The 23,563-nt window shown below is 32.0% G+C and overlaps 1 protein-coding gene across 2 annotated transcripts in view; it reads left to right on the top strand.

The window, feature by feature from the left end:
- CADM2 (cell adhesion molecule 2) overlaps positions 1-23,563 on the top strand; it is a 1,088,167-nt gene that overhangs the window by 1,004,723 nt on the left and 59,881 nt on the right. The window contains exons 8-9 of one of the 2 annotated variants that reach the window (XM_037059022.1): positions 3,108-3,227; positions 5,343-5,393. In XM_037059022.1, coding sequence (XP_036914917.1) covers positions 3,108-3,227; positions 5,343-5,353 — 131 coding nt within the window. In that variant the 3' untranslated portion in view covers positions 5,354-5,393. Of the gene's footprint in view, positions 1-3,107; positions 3,228-5,342; positions 5,394-23,563 lie in introns of those variants that run through there. The other variant, XM_037059021.1, reaches the window with a different exon arrangement.

Below are 23,563 nucleotides of genomic sequence, written 5' to 3'. Positions count from 1 at the left end.
AACTGTAATATAGCATTCAAATAATGTATTAATTACAGTGTTTTTAATTTTAATTTTTTCATAACATATAAAATTCTTTTGTTTGTAATGAAATTACATATAAATATGTATAATCCATATTTACTAATATCTCTGATGAGATCTAGACAAATAAAATCTAATTAATTTTACTTTCTTCACTTCTCAAAATATGTTTTCTTTACCCACTACATATTTTAACAATTACTAACTTTCCTATGCTTTATGCTTTAATGTCTGGAAAACATATAATACAATTAATTTCTCTTGCAAATTATACATGTGGAACTTCTTTGTAACCACTCTTTTTTTCCAGGCAAATTCAAAGATATTTTATAACTTAACACATCCTCCAAAAAAAAAGAATAAAAAATTGAGTTCATATTTCTATTATAGAAATCAGAGATGAACTATCCTGAAATTAATTTATCAATCAGTTTATTAATTAGATTTTTCTGAATTTTAATATCAATAACATATATTATACACCATTAATTTCTCTATTTTTATTTATATGTATCTTTGTGTTCAAATTCTTTACTCATGGGATATTAACATGTAAGGCATGTATTAAGAACTTCTAAAATTGACAAGTTATATTTAGCAAATTACTTATAATATTAATGTAGCTGCAGACTATCTTATTTTTTTAAACAGAATTAATAAATTAATGTTGAAGTAGGATTTAGTTGTTATTAGTGTGTGTATGTATATGCATATAATTCTTCTGAATATAAATTGGTGTATTTTTATTCTTGGGAAAAATAAAAACAGATGTGTCTTAGAAGGAGAAAAATGACCCATATTTTATGTCCTATAATATACTTGACAGCTCTTTGCATTAACAGCATAATTTTTTTAAGATATAGTATTATAGATACACCAGAAATGAGGCAAGTCATTAGTACTAGTGTATCCAATTTCATATATACATTTTTTAAAATGTAGCTACAGCCCTGATGAGTATGGCTCAGTTGGTTGGACATTGTCGCACAAAGTGAAGGTCACTGGTTCCATTCCTGGTCAGGGCACATGTCTGAGTTGTGGGCCTAGGTTGGAGCATATGCAAGAGGCGACTGACTGGTATTTCTTTCCCTTTCGCTCCCCCTCCTTTCCCTGCTCTTATGGAGTTTTACATGGAGTTTTAAAAAACTAATATTGTAGATTCTCATATTGATAGCCATGGAACATATATCCTTTTGCATTAATTAAATACATATATGTTGAGGCCCTATTTATGCAAACAGATGAAGAATGTATTATTGTCTATTTTGTGTATGTGTGAAAATCAAAAATCCAAAACATTTCATTTACCGTTAGCCTTCCTAAACTCTTTAGGAAAGTTTACCATGAACATAAGAAATTATTATAAAAATTAGTAGACAAGAACAAGCAAAAGAGAGAGAGAGACTCATAGATGGAGAGCAGATGACAGCTAGTGGGGTGAAGTTTAGGGGATGGAAGGGTTGAGCAAAAAGGGAAAAGGACTCATGGACATGGACAACAGTGTGGTGGTTGCCAGGAGGAGTGGGTATAGGGACTGAATGGTAATGAAAAATATAATAAAGATTAAATTAAAAAAGAAGTGTATGTACACACATCCATGATATTTATTAATTTATGTTGTTAGAGTCAGTTTTACTTAGTGATCATGGTAATCACACCCAGGCAATACCCATTTGCCCTAGTGATTAATGTAGCAACATTTAGTTTTCAGAAGGTTATTACCTTAATCTGACTATCTAGGAAAAACTTTCCCTGTTGAAAAACAGGTATAAACATCAATACCTAAGATAAGAGAGTGATCTCTGTTTGCCGTGTCTCCAGTGCAGAGAATTCAGCAGGTTAAAGCCAGAGGATCCAGTATTTATCAGGAGTAAAGAACTAGAAAAATTTTAGTGTGAGGCAGACTTAAACTGAAAGACTGATAGGAAGCCTATTAATAGCAAAATATCTGTCAAACACTCTGAATATGTTGGGGCTGTGTGACAAACATGTAAAATCAAACTCTGGCACAGTAATTACAGGTAATTTGTGAACTCTTTCTGATTTCCTTACTGTGTGAATAATGTCCCTACCCACTTGAGACAAGATTTGACTCTGCGTATCTCACTGAGGTTCTCACGGCTTGACGCTGGCGACATTGTTTCAGTGTTCTCTATGAGGCTCTTCCAATTTTCAGCTGGTCTTGAGTGAAAGGAAGGAAGATTTTGGTGTAAACTCTGAGCGATTCTTTCTGTTTGTTATGTTCTCTATGGTTGGATCTACTGTTAAGTTTTGGCAACTTTTACTAATTATGGATTAGGGATTGAATATTATGGTACAAGTACATGTTCAATAATTTCTTCTAGGTATGCCAAATAAAATAAATCATAAACCTTTCAGAATATTGTGTTTCATGCTAGTTGACTCAATAATTGTTAAAGACTCCTAGGTACTGCAAAATTGTTAGAAGGCGTTACCAACTAATCAGGGTAAGAACTGTAAGACTCTAAACTGTACTATTAACATCATCAGTGAGAAAAGGAAAAGCAAAATAATAATTATAACAATTGGCTTCTTTTTTGTTTCTAAAGATCATGCTCATCTTATTAAGTGTTCTTAAGTGGAAAGTCAAAAAGCATTTAACATGCATATACTCATCCATCGTTAACATTTCTTTAACCTTATATGGTGGTGTTATTTGTGTTTACTTCCGTTGTGTTGTTTATTTGTTTACATCTTTGACAAAGCATGTCATTTTTTGTTTTGCCTATCTGTATTTTGCTACTGCATGTCAAACTTTTTAAATGACTCCGTGAAAAAAACGAATTCTTGTCATTTTAAATTTCACTCTAAATCTTGTGAACAATCGCGTTGTTCTCAAACACTGCTCCACACCTTCAGTTTGTGTAGGAGCACGAAGAGGAAGTGAACGAAAAATGACAAGAACTGTAAGGTACAGCTGGCTTTGTACCTGATAATTTGTTTCAGCTTGTTAAAGTAAAGCCTAAATAAGATATATGTATTTGTAATTTGAATCCTTTGTGTTTCTTTTTTGTTTGCATGATATGATTTTGTTTTATATTTTGTTTTTTTCCGCTCACCAGATGTTCCCATCACTTTGCTTCCCACTACTATCATGCCCTCCCTTACCACTGCAACAGTCACAGCCACTGTAGCCATAACCGCCAGTCCCACCACACCTGCAGCTACCAACAGCAGAAGAGGTATGGTATGCTTCTTTGTTATGGCCTGGAAAGCACATTAAATGGAACTTTAAAGGTCTTTTTTTTTAAGGGTAGAAAAATTGAGATCCAATTTTACTTAATCATAGGAAGTAATTAAGTCACCTAAATGACTATTAATTAAAGTGATTGGAATAGAATATGAGACAAATGTTATACTTTAATTTTAGTGCCACTTAATAACTATTATGATGACATTCCAGAATATAGGTTCAAATTTGTTCCAGAATATAAATTAAAAGTATTCTACAACATTGAGCAAATTTAAAATGTGAACATGGACGCTGTTTATTTGCCTTGTCTTTTAAATGCGAACAAAGAAGTTCAAAGATGCAGAGACGGCATCTGCTTTTATGAAAGCCTAGTTAAATGCTAACAAGTTGTTTATTTCTCTGAGACCAGATTAAAATACTCAGTATTGAATTTGTTCTAAAATGGGCATAATGCACGAGTCATTAAAAACTGTATAAAAACATAGAATGTTTAAGCAAAGATTCAATATAGTACCCTAAAGTGATTTGCTGAGTGGACACACTCATTCTAACAGAATGTTCTAAAAACAAATGTTCTAGAACTGCCCAGCATAATAGGTATCAATATTGGCTCTATGAGTATTTGCTCGTTATTATTCTATTAATAAGCATTTTTGCCTCAAGAAAAATAATCTTGAAATGACAGTATTTTTTAAGAGCAAAACAAATATTTACATAGGCTTCACAAATATAAAAGGGCATTCTTGAGCAGTCATTAAGTGGTTAGAAGATGATGAAGAAATAAAAAGAATGTTTGAGTGCATTATAGAAAAACACATTTTAAACTTTATTCCTGCATAAGCAAAGATCAAAGAAAATTTGTCTTATGTAAGTCTGTCTTTTTCTACTTCTTATGTGTGTTTTGTGTCATGTTGGCTATACTAATGTGTGTTAACAATTTAATTTAAAATCATGAAGACCTTATATCCATATATTTGTAATTAAAAATTGTACCATGGGAAGGCTTAGAAGTATTTTCCTTTACATAAAGATTATTCAATTACACTGTTTTTCTTGAAATTATTATTAATTCTCAATATTGAGTTGCTGGCTTTCACTTCACAGTTATCATAGCATTTTTTCTCTTGTTTTAAAAATTGTATTTGATAATTGCTAAGTTTTCATAATTATGTCAAGTATGTTATAAAATGAACAAGATTGGGAGCTAAAGTTTGATGATAGTAACAAAAGTAATTTTTCAAAGATACTATTTTTATTTTAGTATTACTAAATAAATCATATTTGAGCTAAATCTACAAGTGCAAAAAGTTTAAAGATCATTCTTATAACAATTTATGTAAAAGTGGTAGAAAAATAATAAAGATGAAGAAAAGTTAAATAATACTTCATGATATATGAAATGAAAAATGTCCAGAGTTCTACTTTGCTTTAATTTATTATTTTTGGAGATCTTTGCAGTAATTCAAATGAAATATAAATAGTTCATACTAACAAAATCTCAATTATAATATTGCATTGCAATTTTACTAACAAATCATTTTGATAGAAAATAAGGGAGGTATATTGATTTATTTTTTTTATTTTAAAGACCTACTTATGGCCTGTTAATCAGTTGTGCTTTCTTTTTTCAACAAAATTTTTTGAGTACCTGCTATATATATATGGGATAATGCCAGGTTCTAAAATTATAGAAATTAAAGGCATTGCATCTTGATATGTTACTTATTGCATTTTAATCAACCTATTTAAATAAAATTAGTGTTATATGTTTTCAAGTAAATTTGTGTGTTTATGGGTTTCCTAAGATGTGTTGTGAACTTCATATTATGTAGTTTAAAAGTGCTAATAGCTTTAATCTCCCTCAAATGAACACACAAATAAACAAGCTTCAGATGACACACTCATGTGCACACAGCCTTTGCTCTTTATTTTTATTTTTAACCAAATAGTTGAAAGACGGTATTTTTCTTTGGCACCAATATGCATGGAAAGCAATGTACTTTGTAAGTTGGTGAATTCATAGTATTTATTTTATATAGAAAAAATAGTAGCACTGATATTAAATATTAGTCTGATGCTTATTTTTCCTTTCTGTCTTCAGCAGTTGGGGTCTGAGGGAAGTCACCAAGCTCACCTTCATGGTCAATTGTTCTAGTCCATAATTGAGGGAGGGGGAGATTCAGTCAGTATATAAATATTGTTATGAATTTTGTACTCTATCCCTTTTAAGCTACTATACAATATTTACAATGTTCCCCTATTTATGCATTAATTATTAAATTAGAGCTTTCACATACAACTATACTTTAAATGGAATTTATAAATTAGTGAAAGGTGTCAATTACGGTAAAATATATATCATAATAAGAATATGGTTGCTAAGAAAAGCTGAGAAGTAAAGAGTACTAAATATTTTCAGCTTGCTGATTCTTTAGAAAGATTATGTTCTGTCACTTTCTTTGGAAATATGAAGTAAACTAACTATTTTATTACATTTAAATGGACCTTCATCAAATTTTATAAGTGATAACATTTGTCTAGCTATCTAATTAATTACCACAAAAAAATCACTGTTTGTATCTCCTTTGACACTCTTTGACCAATCCTGTTGCTGCTGATTTTTTCAATTTAAAGTATGGTGAACATCAGTGTAAAAAAAATAATAAAGAATCACATACATGGCTGTATTATAAATAGATGAAATAGAACAAAAGAAACTACTCAAATTGTCAGTCATAACCTTGAGAATCTGCACATCTGTTCAGTTTGTACATGAAATATATCTCTGTTTGGAGGAAGAGGGTCTTCAACCAAATAAGAGAAAAGCTAGCAATTAGCAGTAGCTTGTTACAAATAAGGTGTTAAAACACAGAGAAATGAGCAAACTTGAACAGTCCTGGAAAAGATAGAAAGCAAGTGAGCCCTGGAGACATCTTTAGTGTGAAGGTTTAGTTCATCTGTTTGGAAGGTCTTGGACAGTGAAACAAATGGAGCCTCAGCAATTTCATTAGGAAAATCAGAAACACTTAACAGAAGCACTTAATTCCCAGGGCATCTTGAAAATTGGATATTATGTAGAGTTCTGGAAATATAATCAAATCAGCACTCAATGTATGGCAGTGTATTCCTCAGTTCTTTTTAACAGAATAGACGTGTTTACTTGTAATTGGATCATACAGTGAATACAGTGCTACATTTTCCTATTGTAATTACAGTTTTAATTCTGCCAGGTATTTTTGGTGTTGGTGTAGTGATTACTTATTAATTTTAGATCTATGTTAATTGATTATATGAAAAAGTTAGATAGCAATTGTATTAGAACATATGGAACTTTATATCTATTTATAGATCAGTCTATCATTTATCGATCCATTCATCCATCCTTGAATTTAAAGATAGTTTATAAACTTCCCATGTTATAGTATTCTTGATATATATCATATATCTCAAATATAAAACATTTTTATTGATCTCAAATTGTTTTCAATACATAAAAGCATTGCTATAACACAACTTAATTTCTGCTTTTGGAAATTGCAGGAGGGGTTCTTTTTCTTTCTTTCTTTTTTTTAAACTAGCACCCTGATTAGCTCTATCATTCAATATGCAATAGAATATATGTGTGTATATATATGTATACATATATATACACACATATATATTATCTTATAAATGTTTATATAGTATTATTAGGTCACTGTGATACATTTTAATTGGTTAAATATGATAATTTATAAAATTGTCCCAAATGACCTGATGTGATTTGTAATGTTGATATTATTTTATCATGGTATGTTTTATTTGAAATATTTTTTTATTTTTAATCATAGAAAAATTTAATTTTATAATTACTATGTCATAATCTAGAAATCTTTAGCAGTATCTTCATTTTATAAATGATATAAAGGTATTGACAATTTAGGAAACATGGATTAGACATATTGACATATATCCATGACTATGCATATCATAATTTTTATTTTTTTAAGATTTTATTTATTTATTTTTAAAGAGAAGAGAAGGGAGGGAGAAAGTAAGGAAGAGAAGCATCACTGTGTGGTGGCCTTTTGTACATCCATGCTGGGAGGCCGGCCCACAGCCCAGGCACGTGACCTAGACTGGGAATTGAACTAGTGACCCTTTGGTTTGTAGACCAGCACTCAATCCACTGAGCCATTCTAAATTTACACTTATCAAAAGAGAATAACTAAACTGCTAGCTGCTATCTGTTTTTATCTCTGCAAATGTCCTAAAGGAAATAGAAATGGAGTGAAGATATATCTCATATATCTCCTGTCCTAAAACTATTAGGACAAATATATGCATTTCAATGTAACAAATGAGGAAAAAATTCTAGAAATGGTGATAAAATTATTTGTACAATCTATGTAAAAATCTAAATTAATTATTTGTTCAAATATAGATTTGGTTTTACACCTGTAACAGATGTAAAGGATAACTTTATGTTAATAAAATCACATCATTTATGTAGTAACCTGTAGGGGGGGCTCCACCTGCAGAGCTCCCCCAGCCACTGTAGTTGAGAACAATTCTGCCAAGACATGATCTGCTTGGGGAGGAAGGCTGACCAGTCTCTCTGAGAACTTTTAGCCCCTCTCTCAATGGGCTTTTTTATTAAGTTTATCTTACACAGGGATACATATCAAAGAAAGGAGGTATTGCTTACAGATAACATTTCTGGGACTACCGGGCTCTGTCCTTTTGAGTCAGGGTCTGGTGGACAGGGTGAGGCCCTGTCCATAATTATAATATTGCATTGTCCATAATTATAATGTGACATTAAAAACTAATGGCTTTAAAACCTCGGGAAACAAACTTATTTTGTGCTTGGACCCCTAACATTTAAATTGAGGACATTCTTAGCAAAGCAGGTTTCATAGTACTTTACACATTCTTTCTTAGGCCTGATCGCCCCCCTGCCAGGAACCACGGGTTCCAGCTCAGGGCTGTACCCGCTTCAGTATTATTTCAGGCCTGAATCAGGCAGGAAAAGCAAGGCAGTCAAGAAGTTGGGAGACTTTTTACAGACAGAATGAGGACTCAGACTATGACAAAGTGGAGGGGTGATGGTCCATCACCTCTTTTTCTTTTTTTTAAATTTTTTAAAATTTATTTATTTAATTATTGTTCAAGTACAGTTTTTTGTCTTATATTCCCAGCCCTGCCCAGCCCCGCCCCAGTGCTCCCCACCTCCCTTCCATTTCCACCCCCCACCTTAGTTATTGTCCATGTGTCCTTTATACTTGTTCATGTGAATCCTTCTTTTTTTATAAGGTCCCCTAAGTCCTTCCCTGAGGGCCCCTTCATGACCATGCCTGTCTGAGGTCATGCCTCCCTTGAGGAATCATACCTGTCATTGGTTAACCAGTCATCCCCCAGGGGCCAAGCAGAGTGGAGTAAAGGGAGAAGAGGCTGAGCCCCTGCCAGGAGGATAAGCTTTGTCTCCTTAGTGGCTTATGGTTCCAAGGTCCCTTAGCCATGGGGCTTTTATGCTTGTTGGTGCAGTTACAGCTCCTGAAACCAGGCAGGGTGGTTCCCAACAGTAATCTCAACCAATTTGTAAGTTATAATGAGATTAACTATAATGGAACCTTAATTCAGGGTGGCACAGCAAAACAAAAGCAAAGGATTATTTTAATTTAAGAAATCAACTATATCAAATTATCTGCAACCTGTGTAATAATGATCAACCACACAAAATTCAGAGATAGGTGCTGTTGTATTGGTCCTAGACTATTGATAATAATGCTTTTTTTTAGGAATGCCTGAGACTCTCACCTGTGTCCGTATCACTTGTAGGAGTTCCCAACAAAATTTATTATTTGCAGGCCCTGGAGGACCACACAGTGAGGTCACAGAAAGAGAGAGAATAAGCAAGGGCACAGACCTGGGACTCTGTTTTCATAGGGTCCAAGGATGAGTGTCTAGGGTTTTGTGGGTTGGCTCTTTATTGTCGAACTTAAAACAAAATAGAAAGAAGAGCATTACAGTGCGGGAAGGGAGAAGAGGAGTTCCTCAGAGCCCTCAGTTATCTAGGATACTTGGGCTTTCTGAAGAAGGGAACTTCACAGGTTGCATAGCCTAGTCTTCATCTGGTTGTTTTGCTAGTAACTGTATCATATTGCTGCCAATATATTTATTCAACATGGATGTCTTCTGAAATGAATGCCTTAGCAATCAAAATCTTCATTTAAAGCACTTATACCACAGGTCCTGAATTCTTCACAATTAAATCCCACAGTAATTGTGTTACTAATGTTTAAAGATGTATTAAAGAAAATATTTTAAATCATCCATGTACAATAAGATGAACTATAGCACATATCTAGAGTGAATATAGCTCCAGTCCAGAATTATAGACCCACAATTTTTAGCCCATCTACTGCTGTTGTGTTCTTAAATCATGTGAATCATAAAACTTATTTAACTGTACATGAACTTGGAAACCTGTTTGACATTGCTATTTGAAAGATCTTAATAAACAACTACTTTCCATCTCTATAGGTTTTCTGAAGCTTAGTGACTTATAAAAAATAAATCAGGTACACACAGTTAAGCTACAGCAAATGAGAAGTTGCTGCAGTATTTACTTTGTGCCAGCATAGAGAAATTGAGATGGATTATCAAATTCTACTCATATTTAATGAGCATTTTGAGTTAACTGCAATTGGCCAAATGTTAATGATAAAATAATATTTTATATGCAGAGTTCTTTATATCAATTATTATTTTGTCTCTGGTTTCAAAATACAATATGCTAAAATAAAATAAATATGCATACATGCACTTCAAACCACTGTCTGAAGCATTTATTTAATTGTTATTAATTCAGTTTAAAAAGTAATAATGACTTGACTTGTACTTCTATGATCTATTTCCTTCACGTCAAAAGAAATCCGTCTGTATTTTATTTGGTTTCAATAATGTGTCCTCTCCCTTTTGAATTAGATGCTTTAAAAAACTGAAGACAGAGAGATAAAAAAACATTTATCAGGATAAAAGAAAAAGAAAGCCAACACCGAAAAAGAATGAATGGAGTAAAGTTATTCTGGCTTTAAGTTAGTGACTGTAAAAACACTGAAATAGAGCACTTTTGTAAAATATATCATCTTGACACAGTTGAATCTGAAAGTGTGCAAATCAAGAAGTTATTTATGAGCTTATATTATGAGTGTTTAGCTATTAAAAATGTTTCTGGTTTTATTGGTGGTAATAAAACACAATTTGCATGGTGTTGTAAGATTTAAAAATTAAGTGTCAATATGTTGTTTTTTTTCACTTGTCAAAAATCAAGCAATAATTCACTTTCCAGATGGTCCTTATAATGAGACCTGCTTATCTGCAAAAAGACAGGTTTCCACATTTAGCTAAATAATTATAGCTAAATTTCCATTAGTCTTTTAAAAAACATAATTATTATATGAAGTTGACTCAGTTTTAAAATCAAATATATGAAAAATAGTTCATTGTGAAAAAGAGGATCCTAAAAATATTTCTTACTTTGAAAGAACAAGCAACACATATGTTCTATAGTTTCAAGCTCTCCAACCCTGCTTATGAGAGCCACATTGTTAGTGCTAAAGGCAGTGGCTACAGCCTGGGTGTGAATGGACATGCAGAGTGGGGTGCTGGGCTTTCAGTCAGCTGGTATGTGTGTGTATCATATATATGTATGTATATATATAGGTAGATAGATATTATATATGTAGATATATAAAATAAGTTTTCTTCAAGTATTTACCAAATGCCATAAAATAGGTATTATTTTAAAATTTATTTTAGTTTTATAAAGACTTTATTTATTTATTTATTTTTAGACAGAGGAGAGGGGAAGGAGAAAGAGGGAGAGAAACATCAATGTGTGGTTGCCTCTGGCACTCCCCTAACCAGAGACCTGGCCCGCAATCCAGGCATGTGCCCTGACTGGGAATCAAGCCGTACCCTTTGATTTGCAGGCTGGCACTAAATCCACTAAAACATTCATATATACATATATATTTGCAATACCACCCATATTGGGAAACAGAACACTTATGCCCATTCTATTTACTAAGAACACTCTTGTGGATTGTGCAATTTAAAGCAGTAAACATTTTTAAGGGTTTTTTTTTTTATTTGGCTTAGGTCAATTTACACAGAAACGTTTGTTCTATTAGTTTATATTTCTTTTAAGTAAACAGTCTACTAGTTTTTACTTTTATAAATGTAGAAATAGCTCATTGACTTTATGATGATAATCCTAGATTTAATATAAGCTAATAATACATACAGTTCCTGCAAAACAACTTGCAAGAAAAAGGAAGTTTTTCCTAGTAGACTGTGTGCCATTTTCTTTAATGCATTTTATATAATATGTATATACATAGAAATATTAAATTAAAAACTTTCATAATTATTGTATTCCAGAAAGCCCATCACTTATAAAATATCAAGATTAAATAAATTACTTATTATTAGGATGGTAATCTGTTTTATATTTTAAAATTTAACCTGCAGAATATATTTCTAGAACATCTTTAAAATTATTTTAAAAATCATTAATAAACTAAACTGCTTGTATCTTTCTTACTAACCAACATATTAAATTGATGAGCTGTGCTTTGAAGCTGAAAAGATTGCGGGCGCTGCTCTTGCCTCCCTGACACTCCACATGAAAAACACAGTTAATAACCTCCCATGTAAGCTTGGTGAGACACTGAATTGATGCTAATTAAACCAAGTTTGGAGTAGAAGGTGACCTTGGCTTCATCTGGAACTTTCTGCCAGGACAATAAATGAGAGCAAATGCCACAAAGCATGATTCCTGAGAAGGATCTAATATAATCTATTCATTTTAGAGAGTTGGTGGAATTCAATAAGTGCTTGGGCAATTGTAGTATTTTAAAATATCTCTCACTTCAGTAATACAGTAGTTTTTTATTTCTCTACATTTCAAGTAATCTCCTGTTCGCTTTCTGTATTTACTTAAATTGACCTGTGGCCAGAAAATTAAGAGCTGCTTGATATAAACTGGGCATAGGTTGAATGCAAGGCAAGAATACAGATTTTTCCAAATGACTTCTCCAATACCTACATAATATTTGTACAATTTTAGTATTAAGACTGCTTAGGCTTAAGCTTCAGTAACACTGGCTTTTAAATAAAATAATGCCTTTACGAAATAATTAAGAAAAATGACTAAGAAAAAGAAATTGTCCCAGTAGGTACATAGGTTTAATCTATTGCAAGAAAAACTTTCAAGTCCAATGATTTGTAGCAGTTCCACAGTTAAAATTTGAGTTCAATAATGTTAAAAAGTCAATAAAGTTACTGTAAATGCTAACTGTTAAGTTAGAACAGAAATTAAACTTTCTTTGCCAATATTGTTTAAAGAATTACATTGGTATAAAGGGAATTTTGTTGAAAGTGTTCACTATAATAAACAAAAATGCCCAATTTATGTCCAGTTATTTTTCATTTTAGAGAAAGAAACAAACTCAGATATTCCCAGGACTATTTTATTTAACTCACTAGTAAGCAAAGAATGCTAAGTAGTGAGTGTTTAAATAGGGGAGAAGAAAGCAAATTTGAACTAAAATGGAAAAACTGGACTGGATTCATTGAGAAACATATTTTTTCAAAAGCATTTGAACCTAATTTGATGTCTAACAACCAAGTTCCCTAATAAGAAAACACACTCTTCATGTAGTCTGTGTTAAACTGGGAAAGTTACAATGGTCTTAATATATTTCCCCCTTGAAGTTGTATTCTTTAGATATTGATGATAAACCCTTTTTTTCCAGTTTAGACCATGTTACTCGTGTATCAGCAGGAATTGATGACACTCTCAAAACATAGCTATAGACTTTTTAATGACGTTTTCACAGAAGTATGGGTCAAGATTGGGGAATTCATAATGGATGGAGAAGCAGGAGAACACTCTCAACAGCAAGGTGTTTGTCCACACTGGATCTGAAGGACATGTGTGGGCTATCAGATTCAGAGAAGAACTGGAGGCAGAAAAGGGCAGCAGTTAGAGAAGGTCACGGCCAATATCCAAACCTAAATCAAGTGGGGACATTGGGGGACAAATGATCAGTATCAAGCCTCTTTCTTTCCCCGCTTTCCAGAAATTTCCCATTAACTAGCTCCAGCTGAAAATCAGAGGTCAAGGAACCTGAATGAAGCAGTGCAGAGAAGTCAGCCTGTCAGAGCACAGAGCAAGGCAAACGAGGGTGCAGGATGGATTTGGGGACCAAAAGGAAAAGGAACAGAGGGACATGCGTGTGTTTAGGATGTCATCAGATTCGTTTAAAATGTCATCTAATCTGATTACTTGGGGTGATTACATGACTATTTTAGTTTTGGATTTTTTCTCATTAATATACATATTTCAAGTCTATAATAGAAAACTAACAATGGAGCTAGTAATGGTGGTAAAATACCAGCCCTCACAATTCATTCAAATATATAGTTTCTCTGGTAAAGCAACAGTCAAAAAGAAAAGAAAAAAAACACTGTAGGTGATAGAGGGCAGATTATGAAGCTCAATACAGCTGGCTCTGTTATCATATTTTTAAAAATCTTTAAAAATCTATTTATACCCTTTAGGTATCCTAATTTCCAAGAGATAATCATTTTAAATCTTGCTATGAAGAATACCCATCTAATTCATTGAGTAGTGATAGTTTCCTAATTTGCAATATTCTCATATCTACTTGTATGGGCTCAAACTATTTCTTTTATTTGAATGATACACTGAAAATCATCGTGCTTCTGGGAGGCAAGGTGATAAGGCTCTAAAAATGAGCCAGTCATAAGTTAGTAATAAACTGATATATGTATATGTCTTATTAACTTACCATTAAAAGAATTAGTGTCACGTAACACAAATGATTTTTAGTCTCAAGGTAATAACTGTTCAGAAAGGAAAATCTTTTCTTTATGAAAGATTTTAGAAACCATAATTACAGTCTTAAATATATGACATAATATATCTGTCTTAAATGTTTTTAAAGTATGTATATATTATTAATTCAGCTAAATTGGTAGATAGAAAATAGGTAAAATAAAAATAATTTAACTTTTCACTCTAAAGTATACCTATTTGTCTATACTGTACCTGTGACCCTCCATGTTTTACCACTGACAGGCCAGAAAGTTTTGTTCAGAGTGAGATTTTTTTTCCTCACCAGGGGAAATTTTTTCATTGCTTTTAGAGAGAGAGAAAGGGAAAAGAGAAGCATTGGTCAGTTGATCCCCTCCCTTTTGCCTTGGACTTGGGATTGAACTGAAACCTAGGTATGTGATGTGCCCTGATCAGAATCGAACCCTCGACCCTTTGGTTACTGGGAGAATGCTCTAACCAACTGAGCTACATTGGCCAAGGCAAGAATATTTTTTAAAAGACTAAGAATAAAAGTCTAACTTTTCTCAAATATCTAGATATTTTATTCTATAGACTGAGAGTTATTTGAAAATTAAGCACACATCTCAAAATGCTGTTTTAGAAAACTGAAATCCTCATGTGCTTTTCTTTTGGCCCTGCCTGGTTAATCCAGATGTATTCTAATTTAATTTTAAGTCAAAAGAAAAAGAATACAAATGAGAAGGAAGTTTTAATAGTGGTTCATTTTAATACTCCATATTAATATTTATCATTTATCTAATCAATATATGGCAATCTATCCATGTAAGATTTTCCATGATAATATATTAAGATGGGGTTTTCAAGTATAATATACAGCATGTTCTCAGGGTATACACATTCTTTCACTGGGCTACAGAGGAAGAATATCTGGATTCAGCATGAGATAGTAAAAGTAATTGCTGAGGCAAGATATTTTGGTGTCATCTTTATTTACCCTCTGGACATGTGATCTTAGGCAAGGCAATTTATCTCTCTGGATGCCAGCTAGCTATGTGAATTCCAATGTCTTCTCAGCTCCTAAATTCTATAGAATATAATATGCCTAAGTGAGGTGTTTTTTTTGTTTTTGTTTTTTTGTTGTTTTTTTTTGCCAGGGACCAGCAGAGTTTCTGGTGTTTTTCATTCAGAACTGGTATATAAAATCTCTCTTCCAATGATATTATTTAAATATTTTTAAAAATAATTCTACACTTCTAACTCATTTATGTTTGACTATTCTGAAAAACTAAAAGTTTAGAAGTGAATTTTTAGACTTTGACCACAATATTTGGCCTTTTGGTTACTGTTTTCTAGCCATACGGCCATCTCTGCTCCCATCATTTCCATTTTCACATTCATTTCTCTCCAAGTGTTTTTCTCTTCCAAGTCTTTATATACCTAGAGATGGTTCTATATGTAAAATTCCCATCCTCACAGCACAGTGGTAAAATAAATATTGAGTTTCAGCTGTGATGTGCACAAAACTAAAGTATATGGTCAAGTTTTGCATTTTTGTATTGAGGTCCAAGTTTTTTGTGATCAACCACTTTGTAACCAAATCCCCAGCATAAATCAACTTTCTGATATTATTTTATGTTGGAATTTAAGACTGATACCTTTTGAATAAATGTAAATGGTTATAGAAAAATAAAACAGTGAAGAGCATGGCTTCTGGATTCATATCATCTAGGTTCTTTTTACCATTTTGCCACGGATAAAGTTTGCAACTCTTCCTAAGCACTCTGTGCTTCTGTTTTTAGATAAAAAAGGTACAGATATTAAAAACAGTATCAACCTTAAAATATAGTTTTGTAATAAAATATGTTCATACATTTAACTTACTTAAAACAATGCCTTGTACACAATACTCAATGTTTTAGTTTTAAATTTTTATTTTTATTTAATTCTTGTTCAAGTACAGTTTTCTGTCTTATATTCCCAGCCCTGCCCCCCACCCAGTGCTCCCCACCTCCCTCCCATTTCCGCCCCCCCACCTTAGTTATTGTCCATGTGACTTTTATACTTTGAACAATTTTCTTAACCATCTTAAAATATATAGGATAAAAATGACTTTTTTGGTGACTACCAATGAGATTCCATGACATTTGATAGGTGAAGGCTACAGTGTATGGAAGATAAATCATTGTCTAAAATCACATAATTTATTTTTATTTATTTTTTAATATTTTGTTTATTTATCTTTAGAGGGGAAGGGAAGGAGAGAGGGACAGAAATATCAATGTATGGTTGCCTCTGGTGTGTCCCCTGCCGGGAACTGGCCTGCAACCCAGGCATGTGCCCTGACTGGGAATCGAACTGCAATACTCTGGTTCTCAGGCCCGCGCTCAATCCACGGAGCTACACCAGCCAGGGCTAAAATCACATAATTTATTTTTAAAATCTAGAACTTAAGGATTGACCATGTGATTGAAAGTAAGATAAAAGTCTTACTGAAAGTCTTAATTATTCAGTTCAATCTGATCAGTGATCAAATATGTCAGAAATAATTTTTAAACAAAAGTAATATATTGGGCAATAAATTTTCCTCACCAAATATTAACAGGCATTTACAAGGTCTTCACTAGCATAAATATTTAATTTGGATTCCAGGTTCAGTATATACAAGTTATGCTCGAAGCTCCAGTTTTCCCATCACAAAAAATCATTTATTTATTATTAAATATGTAATTGTTGTTCTATTATAATTGTCCCAATTTACCCCCTTTCCTCTCTTCTGCCTAGCCCACTCCCTGCTCCCCCAGCCAATTCCCACCCTGTTGTCCGTGTCCATGGGTCATTCGTGCATGTCTCTTGACTAGTCCCTTCCCCTTCTTTCCACCCTTTTTCCCCTTCCCCTCTGATGGCTGCCAGTCTGTCTGTTCCTTGTTTCCCTGACTCTTCAAAAATGGTTTGTTAAACTACAGTAAACAGAGGGGTGGGGGGAGGAGTATAATGGGGGAAAGAAGGGGAAGGGTTGTCAAGGGACATGTATAAACGACCCATGAATAAAGCCAAAGGAGGGGTAGGAGTGCGTGTGGGAGCTGCAGGTGGGTGGGGCAGGAGAAAGTGGGGGGGGAATGGGGACAACTGTAGTTGAATGACAATAAAAAGTTATTTTTTAAAGTTATTCTAAGCATCAGAGCAAGTATTAATTTAAATGCCATGTCATTATCATAATATGGGTGATTTTCTAAATATTGAGGAAACTATTATTATAATATATATTTAAGGTAGCCCAATATTTTTCTTACATTTGGGCTTGCTTATATCAAATGACACCATTTTATGTCAAAATATTATCATTATTTATCATTAATTAGTGCAACTTAATACTCATATTTGATATATTGACCTAATGAAGCCACTAACCTCAAAACAACCCCTTTTATATTCAATTGATTAAAATATATTCAAACTCCTACAGTAAATTAAAGAACTTTATGAAATTTGGGGGAAATTACCTAAAGACTTTTAAGACTTGGCATACTTATTTCTCATTGTTTAGTTATATTTTTAAATTTCTTAGTTTTCCAGTACCTTTGAAGTTTTTTCTATAATCACATTTCAAATAAATTTATCACAGTTAAATTTGTTTAAAAATGTTAAGCAAAATAAAGAAAAGTGTCTATCCTTATCATATCCCCTTGAGATAAACTGTTACATTTTGGAAATATTATTCTGCAGATTTCATTATGATTATATGTATGTAAGCTGTTTATACAAAAAACTATTGATGCGAAATACTATTTTATATTTTCTTTATTATTTTTCTATCATGGTTATCTCACTATGTTGGTATGATAATTCTGCATCTCTTTTGATGTTTTCTTGAGTTTAAAATAAAAATTGTAATTTCTAATAATGTTTTCCTGTTTAACTATAGAGAAAAACTTAAAATATAGAGATTTTATGGTTTCAAGTATATATTAAAAATAAAAGAAAAATGTAATTTTTAAAGTCCAAGACAATTAAAAGATCCAGTGAAAATTGTGATAAAATAGTGTATTACCTATTTATTCAGTGGAACGATTTAATCAAAATTTTATATTTTTATATGCTCTAAATATCTTAATCATTCACTATTCAATATGTAGCAAGATATGTTTATGTTGAAAAGTTATTCTTCCTAAAATTACACTAGTGTTTATTTTAAAATAAAAATAAAAGTTCTTCAGTATTATTATAATGATATACAAATAGTATAAATCAACTTCTACTTAATAATATCATTTAACACTTTATTCTTGCTTAAGTAATACTCAAGACAACATAATAATATTATCTCATGCAAAGTTTGTCTACCACAATATCCTTAAATAATTTTTGCATTTACTTGGAAATTCAAAAATAGTAAAATATCCCCCAGCTGGTGTGGCTCAGTGGATTGAGTATGGGCCTGTGAACCAAAGGGTGGCCAGTTTGATTCCCAGTCCAGGCACATGTTTGGGTTGTGGACCAGGTCCCCAGCAGGATGTATGTGAGAGGCAACCACATAGCATTGCTTCTCTCCCTCTCTTTCTCCCTCCTTTCCCCTCTCTCTAAAAAAAATAATAAGTAAAACCTTTTAAAAATAGTAAAATATTAGAATGATAGAAACAATCTTAAGAACCATGCAGCCTACCTCTCCTTCATTTTTTAGTTGAGGAAATTGAATCACAAAGAAAGGAATAGAACTATGACTATATATTATTTGATGCCATAACCAATTCTAAATTGGTTAATTTTTGAATTACATTTTTTGAATTACATTTTTTCCACAATGACCCATGACAGGTATTATTTTTCTATATACAGAGCCATTGGTTGACAATTTATAATTTTATATGTAGTCCAAATCACATAATTTAAGAAGAAGAATTAATGAAAAATGTACTTTTAAATAATAAAACATTATAAAATCTTATTCACCTAAAATACCTTATTACTATAAAACATAATTAGAGGGAATCAAAATTTGAGAATTTATGTTCTTTAAAATAACACCACTAGAAACATTGTTTATCAATCCTGCAAAAGCCTCTTAAGGTGAGTTTTCACTGTTTCCTTTTACTGCTGATCACACAGTTTCAAAATTGAAACTAAAATTCCTTAATACATAATTCCATTTACTATGACATTCTATACAAATAGTACAACAGATAAATTAGATCACAAATCAAGAAAAAATAATATGGCAACTCTGTATTGTTAAAACACATATAAATGTGTAGTGGTCTTGCTAATATTCTTTTAGGAATACTAGATATCAGATTCAATCTGTACAAAACTTTATTTTTCTGAAATATTCTGAGAAAATTTATAATTCTCCTTCACAAAATTCATGAAAAAGATCTTATACATAATTTCTTTTTTTTGAGTTCCTAATTTCATTTATTGTAATTTTTAGTTGTAGAATTTTCCAGTTCTTTGAAAGCAGTTGGCTTTAACTGTTACGCTTCTCAATTTTGTGTTTTAATTTCCTAAATATATTAACATAATTATTTTATTTTTTGTAATCTATATATATTTTTAATTAATTTAATTATTTTTTAAAGTACAGTACTCTGTCTATTACTCCCATGCCATCCCACCCTCCGTGCTCCCCCCTCCCTCCCATTTCCACCCTTCTTAATTGTTGTCCATGTATCCTTTATATATGTTCCTCTAAATCCCTCCCCTATTTCTCCTGAAATTCCCTCCCTTCTGGTCACTGTCAGCCTGTTCTCTATTTCAGTGTCTTTGGTTATATTTTATAAGATCTTATACATAATTTCTTATACAGCCCTACCCCAATCTGATGGGAAGCTCATTTTTGAATCTGGGTTTATTTGTTAGGATTAGTAATTTTACTGAATTTTCTTCCTAAACATCCAGTTTTAGCACTCCATTAGCTAAGTCTTAAAACAAGATAAAGGATTCTCAAGTGGAATACCTCAGAAAATCTTGTCCTTATGCTTCCTGATTTTCCTTATTATTTTTAATAACTTTCTCTCCTATCCCATTCTAGCCCTGAGATCCTCATCTTGTTATCAGAAGTGCTAAGTGATACATCAGTCAGTGTTGAAACTGTAATTGTTTTGTCTTCCTTTCAAAAACGAATTCTCTGGAGTATATCCAAGGTCAAGCCTCTCACTTTCTTTTCTCCATGCAGTTTGGCTTTAAAATGAAAGTATTTTGTTTAAATTATACCGGAATATTTAGGTGTTCAAAAACTAAAGGAAAACACTTTGAAAGTTTAATCTATGAAATAAAAAGAAAGTAAAGCAACATAATTATCAGTGTAAAGAATTAATTTAAGGTTTCAGAATGAATCCTCAGTGAAAGATTGTTGCAGTATTTGCCTGACTGTAACTTCATTTTGCTATTAAAACATTAACTTTAACATCTTCTTGATTATTTACTCAGCATCTGTAAGTTGAGGTCATCACTATGAATGTAGAAGCTGTTTGGAAATTTTAAAGTATTACAAATACATGTTTCTCATAACTATTCTATTTAAAAAAATAAAACAAAACTTTTTTTTTCAAGCTGGCCAGGAACCTATTGCATTTTTATGGGGAAAAAAAGAAACATTAATATTCTAAGAAAATCACAAACAAAAATAATTTGTTTTAAATAAGGGCTATTTTAAAAATTGAATCAATTAAATGTTTGGCCCACTAGCATTTGATTACTATTATGCCATTTATGTGATCATGCCTGTGGTATATAATAATGTCAAATGGAGAAAAGGTAAGATTTTCATGTTCCTTAAACAATTTATCTTAGTATTTTACACTTTTTTAGGGAGACATTCTTCCTTTAGCAGATGAGATGAACATGCTGTCTAGGAAACAAAACAAATTTGCAATGGGATTTTGGTAGCAACAGAACTTTAAAATAATAGCCAAGTGTTATGGTCTTGTCTTCATTTTGTTCAGTAGAAAAATCAATATATCAATAAGTTCAGTTATATAAAACACTTAGAAAAAACAAACATCATCTATCATTAACTTATTCTGTAAATATGTATTTGAAAGTTTCCCTTGACTTAAGTATTCGGTATTTAAGCAGCAAGGTCCATCATTCTATGAGAAACACCACCCAACCAAAAAAGGTGAGAAGAAAATATAGATGCTAAGAGTCGATACAGTGATCCCACCATACATAGGCTTCATTAGCATAATTAAAATACTTAAGAAGTGGGAGTAGAGAAGCACAGATGCATAGTTTTTTAATGTGCCATATATATGCATATTTTTCACTTCTGTTTTGAAAAACTTCAGTTTCTGTACTGTGGTAAAATATATAAGATCACAACTTAGCTTTTATTATTGCTGAAGCTAATTTTCTAAATTTTGATCCTTTTATGATGTTTCTGCTAGGTACAATTTTATTGTTTAAATGAACCTGGGAAATAAGACATTCCTAGTTCTTTTAATACTGTTTTCATCTGGAAGATATGTGTCCTCAAATGCAACTATGAATTGGATGTGTAAAGATGAAGCAAAAGTCACATGTACAAAGTATGTAAATAAAGCATTGCACATTAAAATTAAACATAAGATGCAATAGTGAAAAATAAATCTTTATATATCCATACACTACTTATTCTATGGAGTGAGCATGTTATAAGAAATTTGGTAGGTCACACTTAAAAGATTAGAATTTATTTGGGAAGTAATGAGAAATAATTAAAGTAAAATAATAAAAGTTTAAATTAGGCTTTGAAAAATCTCTGAAGTGGCATGATGGTTGAAAGATTGAGGCAGATGGGAATGACAGGTAGCCATTGAAAATATCTAGGCAAATAATGATGAGGATGTGAAGAATTATAGTAATAAAAGACATAAAGAACAGAAAATGTCTCCAAGGATTTGGGAAAGCAAAACCGATAAGTTTTGTAAATGATTAGGTAAAAGATTTTAGTTTACAGGATGGGTAATACCAAGGAATGGCTTTCAGGATTTTAGCTGGAGTTCCAGGGTGTTTGATGCACTTTGTCAGAATAAAAAAATATATTCGTAAGTGAATGAGTTTGAGGGGGAAAATGATATGTTCCATTTTACATATGTAGAGTTTGAAATTCTTTTGCAACAACAAAGTAGAGATGCTTAATAACAGGGACATAGAATGTATCATCCAGAATGGAAGTATAGCTTTTTGACTGACAGTTATATAGATGAAAGGTAAGCCATAGAGTAGAAATATAGCTTTAATAGAATGTATAAATTAAAAAGAATCCTAAAGTTTATACTCTGAATTTCTTTTTAAAACATCTAACAGTTGTGTTGAGGAATGCAACAGTGTAAGGCATGGCAAGAGTGGTGAGATGACAGCCAAGAAAACCATGTTTTTCATGAGCTTAGGGTGGGAAATTCTTAGGAATTATAGGGTGCCTTACAGAGAGTGCCAAATAGTTCAGAGAGGCCAAGTATGGAATATGTGAAGTGTTTACTTGATCTTTATGCTGTATTTGATACATTTTTAAAAAGCAGTTTTACAAAGGTGATAAAAAGGACACCGAAGGATACTTCATAATAATCAAGGGAAGAATCCGTCAAGAAGACATACATATTGTTAACATGTATGAACCCAACATAGGAGCACCCATACATATAAGGAAAATCTTGGAGGATTTCAAGAAAGATATAGACAGCACCACAACTATAGTAGGGGGTTTTAATACCCCACTGTCCACAATGGATAGACCTTCCAAAAAAATATCAACAAGGACATGGACGTTGTGAACTGAATAACACATTAGATCAAATGGACTTAACTGATTGTATATATTTTGTATATATATGCACATACAATATAAATATATATGTATGTGTGTATATATATATATGTATATATATATATATATATATTCTTTCATCCCAGAGAAACAAAATACACATTCTTCTCAAATATACATGGACTTTTTTCAAAGATCACATGATAGAACACAAAGCAAACTCAACAAATTCAAGAAAACTGAAATCATATCTAGTATTTTCTCAGACCCCAAGAGCTTGAAACTAGAAACCAACCTTAAGGAAAAATTAAAAACATTCAAACTCATGGAGACCAAATAGCATGCTATTAAATAATGAATGGGTTAAAAATGAGATCAAGGATGACACCAAAAAGTTTCTGGGAACCATCAAAACATTTTATATAGATGGGAGGGGATGTAGGGAAATGGGTGATGAGGTGAGGGCATTAAGAAGTACAAATTGGTATTTACAGAATAGCCATGGGAATGTAAACTACAGTATAGGAAATGTAGTAGTCAAATAAATTATACGCATGACCCATGGACATGAACAATGGTGTGGGGATTGCCTGTGGGGGTGGTATGTGGAGGTAGACAAAGAGGGGGAAATTGGGACAACTGTAATAGTATAATCAATAAAATATAATTAAAAATAAAGACATTACAAAAGAAAAAAATTCTAGAAACAAATGAA

Source organism: Sturnira hondurensis, unplaced genomic scaffold, assembly GCF_014824575.4.
Source record: "Sturnira hondurensis isolate 20B ecotype Veracruz unplaced genomic scaffold, ASM1482457v3 Scaffold0010428, whole genome shotgun sequence".
NCBI classification, from domain to species: domain Eukaryota; kingdom Metazoa; phylum Chordata; class Mammalia; order Chiroptera; family Phyllostomidae; genus Sturnira; species Sturnira hondurensis.
The sequence above is the reverse complement of the archived record's forward strand: the minus strand, read 5'-3'. Positions and strand labels throughout refer to the sequence as shown.